The following is a 12,359-nucleotide window of genomic DNA, read 5'->3' on the forward strand; positions in this document are numbered from 1 at the left end:
TGTTTGTACACAGCCGTTTACATGTTGTCTCCCCTATTTGACCATGGGCTCATTGAAACCAGAGACTGTCCTCAGCACTTAGAAGAGTGTTGGACACATAGCAGCTGTTTAATAAATGCTTATAAAGTGCTCTGTGAAACAGTGCTATATAAATGCTCACTGGTATTATTACAACCTTATAATCTCCTGTGAGGAAAGTAGTCTAAGTATTATCATCTCTCTCTCTCTCTCTTTTTTTTTTTTTTTTTTTGGTGAGGCAATTGGGGTTAAGTGACTTGCCCAGGGTCACACAGCTAGTAAGCATTAAGTGTCTGAGGCCGGATTTGAACTCATGTCCTCCTGACTCCAGGGCCAGTGCTCTATCCACTGTGCCACCTAGCTGCCCCTCACCTTTTTTTATAAAGAAACTGAGACTAGGATAGGTAAGTGATTTGCCTAGAGTCACACAGCAAATAAGCACCAGAGTCCGAGATTTGAATCCAGGTCTCTTGGCTCAAGGGACTTTTCAAATACTACTTTTATAAATGAACATTTTTTTTTTAAATGCTTGGTAGTTCTGCTCTAGGTGGCATGTAGGTATTTACTCAGATCAATTAAACCACATGTGTCTTAGTGAAGGCTCAAAGTCCATAGGGGTACATACAATATTCGAAACTTGCCTTAGAAACGTTTTATCCCACTTCTGCCAATGGGATTGTTACCTTGGCGAAATAAAAGTTATTCATCTCATTAAATGATGTACACCAAACTTCGAGGTCTAGAATCATGCCCTCTACTTTGAATATTAATATACAAGCTTTCTTAGGCTAGGACCAAATGGGCTGTAGACCAAAAAGTTAGCCCACTACATAATCTGGCCATAGCAAGAACTTCAATTAGCCAAAGCTACAACATGGAGCAGGGTGACCACATAGATATCATAATTGTTCAATTAATACATTATGCTCACCCATATTTGTCTAGTAATTCAAGGTTTATGGTATATGTTCCTGTTAAATCGAATTCTGGTTAATAATTGAATTTTCAAGGTAAGAACTGTATTTGGGGGGGGCAGGGCAAAGGGGGTTAAGTGACTTGCCCAGGTGACTGCACCACCTAGCCGCCCCAAGAACTGTATTTTTTCAAAATATATTGGCATGATTACCTGCCTTAGTTAACACAGTAGAGTGAACAAAATGGAGCATTTCTTCACTACAGACTCCTGGCAAGGGGCTTGTATTAGACTCCTTGATTGCATTTTAACTAGTCCCCCTTCAGGAACTGGGATTTTTTATTTTCCAACATGGGTTTTTCCTCTTTTACTTGACAAACCTTGTGTAGAACAATCCTGGCTGTTTTTCCAGGAAATACAATACTTTGGAAATACAATGGTGGAGGGGATATATGAATGTCAGTGTGCCGTGGGTAAAGTTGTCGTTTCTATTAAACTAAGAAGAGGGCCATAAAGAAAAGCAAGTAGAAGTTAATTTTTCCACTGATATCTTCATTTTAATTAGAAATCGCTACAGCTCACATTTCTAAATGAACCCTGGGCTCCTGTTTGTGGTTTTCAGGGTCACCCACTGCAGAGCTCAGTATGTGTCTGGGCGGGTGTGTAGACTCTAAACTTGTTCAAAGTGTGGATTGTGGCAGGTTCTGGCCAGGGAACCTTTTTCTCCGAACATGATTTCTGCGTCTTTGCTTCGAGCTATTCAGTGCACAGAGAAGATGCATAGCTGCCCTGGGAAGCGACTGCTTTTACTCCAGCTGGTCCCCCTTAACAAAGCCTGTATTAAGACATGGCCATGTTTGAGGTGGGGGTTGCTGGGTCAAAGAGAAGTTGTATTACAACCCAGACGCGTCCTTAGAGTCACTCAGAAAGCCATCTGGACTCAGGGATACAAGCCCCTGAGAGTTGAAGAGGACAGCAGCAAACAAGTGTTTGTGCAGAAAAGTCATAGAGGAGAACCTGCTCTTTCAATTTCACACAAAGTGAAGCTGGAAGAGATTTTTCCTATTTAATAATAGTGCTTATTGGAAGCGGTATCTCAGGTGGCTTATTCCATGTGATTTTCAAAAAACTTTTCTCCTCATCCAGTCCTAATAAGATTTTTGGAAAAGCCTTAGAAAAATGCAGATCTCATCCAGAGGTAATCAGTGTTTTGGGTGAGATTAAAGGTTATGGGGAATCAATAAGGTGACATAGAAGACAGCATGTCAGTCGTATTGAATATATAAAAGGTGGGCAAAAGTACATGCATCTGAAATTCTACATTGAAGGCTCAGTGCCAGGGAAGCAAGGAACTGTGCATCTTGAAATGAAAGAGAACCCAGAAAGTGGCATATATGAATTTCCAATACATATTTGTGGACATTGATGTCTTTCCTAGAAGAATCATTGTTATCGAAGATAATCGACCCTCAGATAATTAACTAAAAGAATTAAGCAACTCTGATGTGTTCTACTATGTCACATAGTGGGTTATCACAACTATTCTTATTTTCACAGTTCTCTTTGTGAGCCTATTTTGAATAGGACATTAAAAAAAGGATGTTTAATAATGAGGGGATTTATGTTGCATTAGAATGATATAAAGATCGTCAATTGGGGGAAAAAACATGAAATAAAATACATATGTATTTTATCCAAGTGAACTATTATTCTTGGATAGGTTTTTTTGCTTCATCTAGAACAATGCCATCTTTCAAAATAGGAATTTTTCTTTTATTAAAATTTTATGCTGCAGAAATATGGAAGATGAATTGTAAGACTCCATGCTTTTCCTTCTGTTATGAAACCTTATAAAAAATCTTTGAAATAAAATTAAACTTGGAAAAAAGAAAAAAAAAAGAAAGGAAAAAAAAAGAACAATCCTGGCTACTGACAGTGTCTCTGAACACACCCAGCTGAAAAGAGGAATGCTAAAAATGCATCCTTGAGCTTCCTAAGCTTCTGTGCCTGGAATGACCCTTAACAAATGAGCCTGTAGGATCACAGAGGATTGGTTGGGGGCAGAGAGAGGCGGGGTTACTGAGGAGGCCCTAACATGGCTACATTCAAGTTTCAAAAAACCAAGAATGATAAGATGGAAGGTTTGAAGATCTTTCTGTTGATTTCAGTAAGCACATCCTGGGCTACTGTAGAAACAGAAATCATCTGCTGTTTCGTAGCATAGACATGGCATAGGGTTAAGGATTATTTGTTTACCTAATTTTTTAAAAAATCGACACAAGAAGATTTCACCTCAGGTTGACATGTTTTCCTTTCTGCCTTTGAGTGAATGGGTTGAATTTTCTTGGAAAATAATCAATCATCATCATCCAGCACCATCATCATCATCCCCAACACAGTTTAGAGCTAGAAGGGATCTCAGAGGGCATTTAGGACAACTCCCTCACTTTACAGATAAGGAAACTGAGGATCAAAGAGTTCAAGTGATTTACCAAAGGTCATGCCAGCAGTATCAGAGGTGGGATTTGAACTCAGGTCCCATCACTCCAGAGTCAATACTCTTTCTACTGTACCATGCTAACACATTATGATTTATATTATTCCACCATCTTATTTGATCATCACAACAAAATCCCATGAGACAGGTGCTGTTTATCCACCTCTTGGAGATGAAGAAACTGAGTTTCAAAGATAATTGATTTGCCTAAAGGGCATTCAGCTAATAAATGTCAAAGGTGAGATTTCAATCTTGGTCTTGCAGATGGTACAGTGGATAGAGGACCAGAGCTGGAGTAAGGAGGACCGGCATTCAAATCTGGCCTCAGATACCTGCTAACTGTGTGACTCTGGTCAAGTCATTTCACCCTGTTAAGCCTCTGTTTCCTCATCTATGAAACAAACTGGAGAAGGAAATGGCAAGTATCCCTGCCAAGAAAACCCTAAATGGAGTCACAGTGTCCAACATGACTAATTAACTAAACAACAAGTTGACTGACTCCAAGTCCAACACTGTCTAATGCCTCATTAAGTTATAACTCTCTAAGGCTAGATGATTGAGGCAATGTGCTATAGCACATTATAGCAGAAAAAGCCTAGGTGTTGAATTTAAAAGACCTGGGTCCAAGTCATAGCTCTGGAATTTGATGTATGCCTCTTGGCAAGTCAAAAATTTCCTGAGCCTCAGTTTCCTTATCTGTAAAAAGGGAAGAGATAAACAAGTTTGTTGTGAGGAAAGTGCTTTGTAATTAAGCTAAATAAACTATTAACATGGACTGTTTTTCTCAGTTATTCTCTAAAGGCAGATTTTCACCATGCCCTCTGTGCCCTAGCTTTGGCCACACTACTAGGCCCTCAGGGCACTCACCTGGGCTATTATCTTCTACTCCCTTAACTTCTGTCTTCATACCCAGACTTTTACCTGGCTGGCTACTCTGATTAGCTAGTTCCTGGGGGAGAGAAGAGAGACCTCAGTTGTGGGTCAATAATGGAAGCAGAAACAATAAAAGAGTTGAAGTTTATGGACATTGTTTATTGAAAAGTGATCTTGGCGTTTACAGTTTCATGTACATAGAGGTAGCTGCAACGAAAATATATCTTCCCAGTGATAAAGAGCAGCGACTAAACTATGGCTTAGTAGAAAACTGAGCTGAACACACATCTACTGGAATTGTAAAAAGGTGTTCATAAATGCAAAAGTAATCAGAAATCACACGCAAAAAATACAATTTTCTGATGATTGTCGTCACAGCATTGTGCATTTGGTCCAATTGTCTTCTTTTTTAAAAAAAATTTAAGAATGTGTTTTTCAGAGAGCTATAGAAAACATTAGTGAGAAGGTTCTTTGGGTTAGTCATTAAAGAGATAAGTGGGGAAAGTATTTATATATAGATATATATAGATATATAAGGGAATGAAAGAATCATGGAATTCTAGAGTTGGAAGAGACCTTATAGATCATTTAAGTCACCTTCCTCAAAGTGATTAAGAGAGGTAGTGGCAATGGCCTGCCATGCCTTTATCTTCATCCTACCACAGCCCATTTCTAGCAAGCTACCTAACCATTTCTGACATGATTTTTTCTAACCACCACCTTCAGAGTTTTAGTGGTGTCAAGGGAAAAGAAGGACTGACCTCCCTGTTGTCCCTATGCCACCCAAAGGCACAGTTCTTAGAAATTAAGCAAGTTCTTCAGTAGCTCCTGCTTTTTTCACAGCACTATTTCTACCTACCCCCTTTCTCCAGTATTTAAATATAACAAGACCATAGATCCTGCTCAGTCCATGTTCTACCTACTCATCCTCTCCAATTTCAGGACTCTCTTATTTTCTTTTCCCTCTCTGGTTCCTGTTTCTCCTACTCCACTCACCCTATACCCATGTACACTTGTTCATCATCTCTTACCTCTCCTTACTCCCTCTTCCTACCTCTCTCCCACTCTCTTCAAGACCCTGAATTCTAATTTCAATCATGACCTCTCAGCATTTCATCAGTTCTCGCCATCTTCCCATTTAGGAGCCTGGAAGAACAAGCACTGCGGGTTGGAGTAGAGGGGGCTTTCATCAGCGGCAGGGGTGCCCAGCCTAGCTCATAATGTATCCAGCAGCTGTCACCTACTGCTAAAGAAAGCTAAAGTTTGGAAGACAAATCTTCCTTCCATACCCCCAGAAAGCTTGAAAGTGGTGGTGACATACCTCAGCTTGTCCCTAAATGTAAAATATACATTTTACATAAAGAATTAGAAAATAAATCCAGAGATGAAGAATGAAATAGTTTCGTCTGCAGGTAGAGGAGAAAAATCAACTACCACTGAATCTCTGACTACCTGCCCTCTATTAAAAAGTGGCTTTTCCAAAGAACATGGCTATTATTTGAATTCCTTCAAGACCCAGCCATCCCCTTTTTATATTGATTTACAAAATGGTTTTAAATCAATCTTAATACTTAAAATCTAGTAGTTTCTTATTTAAAAAGATATAATACTCAATATAGATTTGTATACTTTACATATGAAACTGACCTATAAAACTTCTGTAGTTTTCCAAAATGGAACTAGAGAAGTCAGTGAGGTCTAGTTTAACATATTTACAACCTATATATAAGATTTTTCCCAACTTAGAGTTATTAAATATAACCTAACCCTATATCTATACCCTGGCATTTGGGACCATCAGATTCTAGGAAACATACCATTATTTAGATAGAAATTATGCCCTATATCCTGTCATTTGGGATCATCAGGTTGGGTGGTGAACACAATCAAATGGTGAATGGGCAAATAATGATTATGCTTGATCTTGGCCTCATTCCATGTTGTTGTTGCTTTCTAACCACCTTGATTTTTGGCTATATGAGCTGATGCTCAAAGGGTAAGTAAGCCCTATCTATCAGGTTTCTAAATGTTTTATAACACAGGATCTTCCTGCCTTGGATGCTAGAGCTGCTCTGCAATCTGGCTACCCAAAGTAAGGATTATAATACTTGAGGAAATGGCACACGTTGTGAATAAAGGGGAAGGTCTCCACTCCAAATGGACCCTTTTATGCATCTGGCTCTGGTCAGCTGCACTTTGGTGGCTTGCTTAGATAGATTTGCTGCTCAAACACTGAGGGAAGCAGAAGCAGATTTAGTGGGGTCATTCTCCTTTGAGAATGAGTATCCCAGGGGTGCTTCGTATAGACTACCCCCATCAGTACTGAAGTCGTCATCATCGTCATCATCCAGATCATCCAGCACTTTACTTGGCATCTTCTTGTGTCTGTGAAGACAAAAACAATGTGTTTGTTGGGCAGCAAAGCAACAGCACTCGTTATAATAGTAATAGCTAACGTGTCTTTAGCACTTTAAAGTTTGCAAAGCATTTTACACATACATTTTATCACGTTTTATCCTCATAACCACCCTGGGAGGTAGGTATTGTTATGATTTTACAGATGAGGAAACTGAGACAGAGAAAGATTAAGTGACTTGCCCAGGGTCACACAGCTAGTAAGTGTCTAAGGAAGAATTTGAACTTGAATCTTCCTGACTCTAAATCCAGCTCTCTGTCCACTGTACCACCCCCTAGCAATTCATAGACATTGAGCTAGTCTGCACAGAATGATACAGGAGGAAAAGAACTCTCTCTGGTGTCAAGTCCTGGGCTCCAAGTCTGCCTCTGAAGCTTATTACTTGCATGACCACGGGAAAGTTACCCTCCTCCCCCATCCCCGACCAGTTTCCTCAACTATAAAATAAGTCTTTTGGAGCAGATGGCCTCTGTTTTAGCTCTATGACTCTATAAATATTCAGTGCACAGTTTCTACATGGAGGATTCCATCATGACAGGCTGATGAGAGGTGTCTGGTTGATTAAATAGGGCTCCACATTGAATCAAGACACTTGGATTCTGGTCCCATCACCAGCACATTCCCATGAGATTTGTAATCTCTGCTGAATCCTTCTGTGATTCTCACCTGAAATGCAGAACCTATCTCCCCCAAAAGAGCAATTAGAGTCTGATGAAAAACGTGGTGGATGTACCTCTCATTGAAGGGCCTATTATGTGTCATTATTCTGCTGCTTGTAAAAAGTCCCCTAGGACATAAATGCCATCACGAGCCTCCGAACACACCTTAACACCTGCTATCCAACTGGACCTGAGCTAAGAAAAGATTTCAGATAGAAATTCCTGTCCCTATCCACTAGCCAGAGAGCACTGTGGTTTGTTGGCTTTCTTAATTTTCTCAGACACAAGGCAGTCAACAAGTATGGGCCTTAGAAAGCAATTTGCACGATGCTGTTCTTTCCACAATCTTAGATCCTATGTAGACACAAGAGAGAGTAATGAAAAGAATATTAGACTTGAAGTAGGAAATCCAGTCTTGAATCCTACCCAAGACAAGGCAAATCACTACCTCTCAGTTCCTCAGTTTCCCCAACTGATGAGGTACTACCTACCTTATCAGTAATAGATAGATGAGTTATTATCATTAAAGGGAAGGCTCCTTCTTGAAGCTAGCTTCTGGTTGCCAAAATTACCAAGCTCTAGATCCTATAATCAAGTTGTGGCCTGGATATGAAATTTCATCATGTTCTCGCAGAGGCTAGATGCCATAGTAAGATCTGAATTCAAATCCTGCTTCGGAGACTTACTAGTTGTATGACCTTGGGCAAGTAAACTCTCTATACCTCAGTTTCTGTTCTATAAACTGGGCTTTATAGAAGTACCTCACTGTATTGTTGTGAAGATCAAATGAGATAATACAACTTTGCAGCCTTAAAGTGCTATATAAATGTTAGTTCTCCTTATTACAAGAAAGCAGTAGAGCATGATGGGATATTGGATGAGACCTCAAGAGATGGGGGTTCTAGTGCTGGCTCTTCTGCTACCTAGCCAGGTGCTACCTGCCTTGGATGCTAGAGCTGCTCTGCAGCCTGGCTACCCAAAGTAAGGATTATAACACTTGAAGAACTGGCACATATTGTGAATAAAGGGAAACAGTCTCCATTCTGGATGGACCCTTTTATGCACTGGGCAAGTCACTGAGTTTAACTCTGGGGTACAGTGTCCTCCTATAAAGCAGGTATAATAATATATACTTTGTGTTCACCTCAGAGGGCATTTGTGAGGATCAAATGGGACAATGTATGAAAGTGCTGAAGACCAGGGTGAGGGTTTGGGATGATATGAGGAATCACTGAATGACCCCACCTTAAATCCTTCTTCATGTTGCTGAGCTGTCCCTGAAGCTGCTCGTTCACGTCCATCTGCTCTTCCAGCTCTCTCTGAAGCTTCTTTTTTGAACTCTCCAGCCTGTCAATCTCTTCTTCTGCTTCCTCAACCTGGCGCTTCATTGCCTTTAAACGTAAGCTTAGCTAGAGAGGGAAAAAGGGAGAGAAGGAGAGAGGGAGAGAAAGAACACACCAATGAATCCTAGAGGTACTTGGGCTGCAAAGGCGGGGACTGACAGAAACCCTTGGCCCTAGCCCCATTCTTCCAGTCCTCTCAAAGACCCAGTAATACTTGAAAAGATTCTTTCCATTCTTGGAGGAAGGAAGAGACAAAACCCTCAGGACTGGTGACAACCCAGGACAATCAGGTTTGCCTTTTTGAAACTTTAATATTTTTCAATTAACTAAAATCTATTTTCTCTCCCTCTTACCTTCTTCCCACTGGGGAAATCAAAGCAAAAAAAAAGAGAAAAAGAAAACCCTCGCAACAAATAGGTATAGTAAGCAAAAAAGTTCCCATACTGGCTATGTCCAAAAAAAAAATTTCAATCTGCATCATTATATTTTTTGGGGGGGAGAGGGGGGGCCCGCAGGGCAATGAGGGTTAAGTGACTTGCCCAGGGTTACACAGCCAGTAAGTGTCAAGTGTCTGAGGCTGGATTTGAACTCGGGTCCTTCTGAATCCAGGGCTGGTGCTTTATCCACTGTGCCATTTAGCTGCCCCCTGCATCATTATCTTTCTATCACAAGGCATGTTTTATCATGGGTCCACTGTGATTGCAGATGGTCTTTACATTGAACAAAGTTCTTAAAACTTTCAAAGTTATTTATTGTTACAATGTTCTTATACTTTAAATTGTTCTTTTGGTTCTGTTTACTCAGCATCAGTTCATACAAATCTTCCCATTTTTCTCTGAAACTATCCCTTTTGTCATTGCTTACAGTACAATAGTATTCCATTACATTCATATACCACAGTTTGGTCAGCCACTCCCCAAATGATGAGCACCCCCCTCAATTTCCAGTCCTTTGCCACTACAAAGAGAGAAACTATAATTTTTTTCAGTTCCTTTTTTCTTAAGTTTTATTTTGTCTGTTTTCTTTCACAACCTGACTAATGTGGAAATGTTTTGCATGACTACAAATGTACAACTTATACTGAATTACCTGCATTCTTAAGGGGTGGGGTGGGGAGGGAGGGAGGGAGAAGAGAAAGTTTTAAAAATCAACATTAACAATTATTTTTACATGTAATTTTGGGGGGGAATAAAATTCTAAATAAAAAAAGAGATGCTATAAGTATTTTTGTACATATGGGTCCTTTTCCTCTTTCTTCCAGCTCTTTGGGGTATAAGCCTCATAGCAATAGGGTGGCCTTTTAAAAACCAAGCCCCAGATTTTCAGCACTGTACTGCTGAAGTCTTTACTATAGGCACACTGAAAGGTGCCATACTCACCAAAATGTTTTGTCTTGCTATTCCCCAACACCTCACCCTTCTGTCAGTTGCAGCCAGGTTTTGGTAGGTGTTATACATCTTATTGTTACATGGAGAGCCCTGGTCTTGGTCAAATCAGGCTGCTCCCTTCCCTCCAACTAACTGGCCTTGATAGGGAGGATAGCACCATCGTGCTGAGTGAGCTCTGTCATTCCAGTTGTTATTTGAGGAAACAAACCGCCCAGTCAGCAATTCTGGAATGGTGGCTGGTGCTTTGGTCTTAGTTCCCAGAAGATACAGTGTCTCTATGAACAAGGTTCCCTGTCACCGGCTTGCTTCCTTTCCCCTCCCTTCTTTTTCCTCTCGGGGCTTCAGAACTATTTCTGGTTGGGCCAGGTTTCTCTCTGTCATAATTTTGGCAAAGTATAAAATACTCTGACTTCTATCAGAGGACCAGCGTTCAAATCCCATATCTGATTATTACTTGTATGGCATTTGAAGTCCCTTTCAGTTCTAGTGAGGATCTCCTGAGAGGAACCAACTCACAGTCACTCCCTACTTCTCTCTCTATTACTTCAAATATATCTTGTATCATTTAATAGAGATTCAAGGGGACCAGTATGAAAGTTTATAAATCATTGATTAGAAGAAAAAAAAAAGTGAAAAGCAAAAGGTTTTCCCTCTTTTGAATTGTCCCATGAAATGTCGCTGGGGAATGGACTCCGAGGATCCACTTTGTTTCCTATACCTCATACCTCTCAGCCTGAAAATCAAAGTCACAGTAAAGTATCAGATTCCAGAAGCACCAGCTTCCTCTTACCTGGTCCTTTTGGTCAGTTAAGGAGAGATGCTCATCATCGACCTGCATCACCAGCTCCTTCACTTTCCTTTCCAGTCTTCGGTTGGTCAGCTGAAGATTAGCTCTGTCCCTGGAAAATTGGGGGAAGAAGAAATGAGAACCAGCATCACTCCACAAGAACCAGCTACTTCATCTCACTAGATTGTCTGGTAGTGGAGCCCTGGGATGAGGCAAAGGGGAGGATTGGCCACTGAAGGACAATTGGCTCACTTCAGGGCAGAGTCAAAGAAGTCAAACACTGAAAATAGATTAGGTTAGACCGGACCTCAAAGATCTCTTTCAGTTTTAATATGATAAGCTGTGTGACTTAACCTCTGTGAGCCTCAGTCTTCTTGGCAATAAAATGGAATCATATTAGCCTCTACCTCACAAGGTTGGTGTGAGGTTCAAAGGAGGAAATGCATGTAAAGTGCTCTTCAAACCACAAAGCACTATCTAAATATGAGATGTTACTATTATTGGAAGCACGCAGGCTGGTACAGTCCACTATGGGATAGTAGCTCCACTGTGCTTACCTCTCTTCATTCTCCAGCCGGTCTTCCAGTTCTGAGATCCTGGCTTCCATCTGCACTACTAGTCCTTCTTTACTTGATCTATATGAACCTTCCAGGTGAACTATCCGGCTCTTTAAATCCTTGTTCTGAAAACAGAAATCTTGCATGTAAAGAACATGTGATCCAATTTGGCTGGAGCGTAATATACATGAAAAGAATGAATGAAATAGGCTGCAGAGGGTCTTAGAAGCCAGGCTAAGGCACCTGAATTTCATTTAGGAAGCAATAGGGAACCAACGAAGATTCCAGAGTGGAGGAGTGACATGAATATATCATGTGAGCATGGCTACAAGTGAGAATTGAAGAAAAGGTCCTAGAAAACAAGAGGATATTTTTAAGGGGATTTGCTTTTAAGACTGGAATCCTAGGCATGCATTCTATTTAAGACTTAAGATTTCCAACTATGCCATCTGGATGTTAAAGTGACACACGTGTGCTACCTTTTAGTTTTAAAACTAACAAAAAAAACCAAGCCATTAGCCAATCAAACTAATAGCGAGGCATATAATTGGACAATAATTTGCCCAGTGAGTTAAAGAATGACAGGGATGCTACTAATCATTCTCTGCAATTCATACTTGCACATCTGATTACATTTAATGAATCCCCATGTACCTTAGGCCTCTAAGTAGAAATAAGAGGGCAATGGGGCTCAAATCAAAATGATGTTTAAGGAGGCTGGTGGCTTCTACAGGTGCCAGCAAGGCAGCAGCTGAGGAGGGAGAAAGGTCCCTCTGTTTGGGTTGGCTAGAGCCTTTACCTGTCTCTCCAGGGAAATCTTGTCACACTCCAAATCTTGCCTTACAGCTCTCTCTTGTAGCAGCTCACTCCTCATTTGTTCAATCTACAACAGAAAAATAGAACAAACT

General features: G+C 40.5%; 1 protein-coding gene and 1 pseudogene across 3 annotated transcripts in view; one reads left to right on the forward strand and one right to left on the reverse strand.

The window, feature by feature from the left end:
- Window positions 1–1,662: 1,662 nt before the first annotated feature.
- On the forward strand, window positions 1,663–2,412 carry LOC122739805 (annotated as a pseudogene).
- Window positions 2,413–4,439: 2,027 nt separating this feature from the next.
- Window positions 4,440–12,359, reverse strand: part of CGNL1 (cingulin like 1) — a 211,311-nt gene continuing 203,391 nt past the window's right edge. For all 3 annotated transcript variants that reach the window (XM_043987782.1, XM_043987783.1, XM_043987781.1), the window contains 5 exons: window positions 12,251–12,334; window positions 11,452–11,576; window positions 10,898–11,006; window positions 8,622–8,785; window positions 4,440–6,686 (listed from right to left, as the gene is read on the reverse strand). In XM_043987782.1, the coding sequence (XP_043843717.1) occupies window positions 6,527–6,686; window positions 8,622–8,785; window positions 10,898–11,006; window positions 11,452–11,576; window positions 12,251–12,334 (642 nt within the window). In that variant the 3' untranslated portion in view covers window positions 4,440–6,526. The remainder of the gene's footprint in view (window positions 6,687–8,621; window positions 8,786–10,897; window positions 11,007–11,451; window positions 11,577–12,250; window positions 12,335–12,359) is intronic.

This window comes from Dromiciops gliroides, chromosome 2, assembly GCF_019393635.1.
Source record: "Dromiciops gliroides isolate mDroGli1 chromosome 2, mDroGli1.pri, whole genome shotgun sequence".
Taxonomy (NCBI): Eukaryota; Metazoa; Chordata; class Mammalia; order Microbiotheria; family Microbiotheriidae; genus Dromiciops; species Dromiciops gliroides.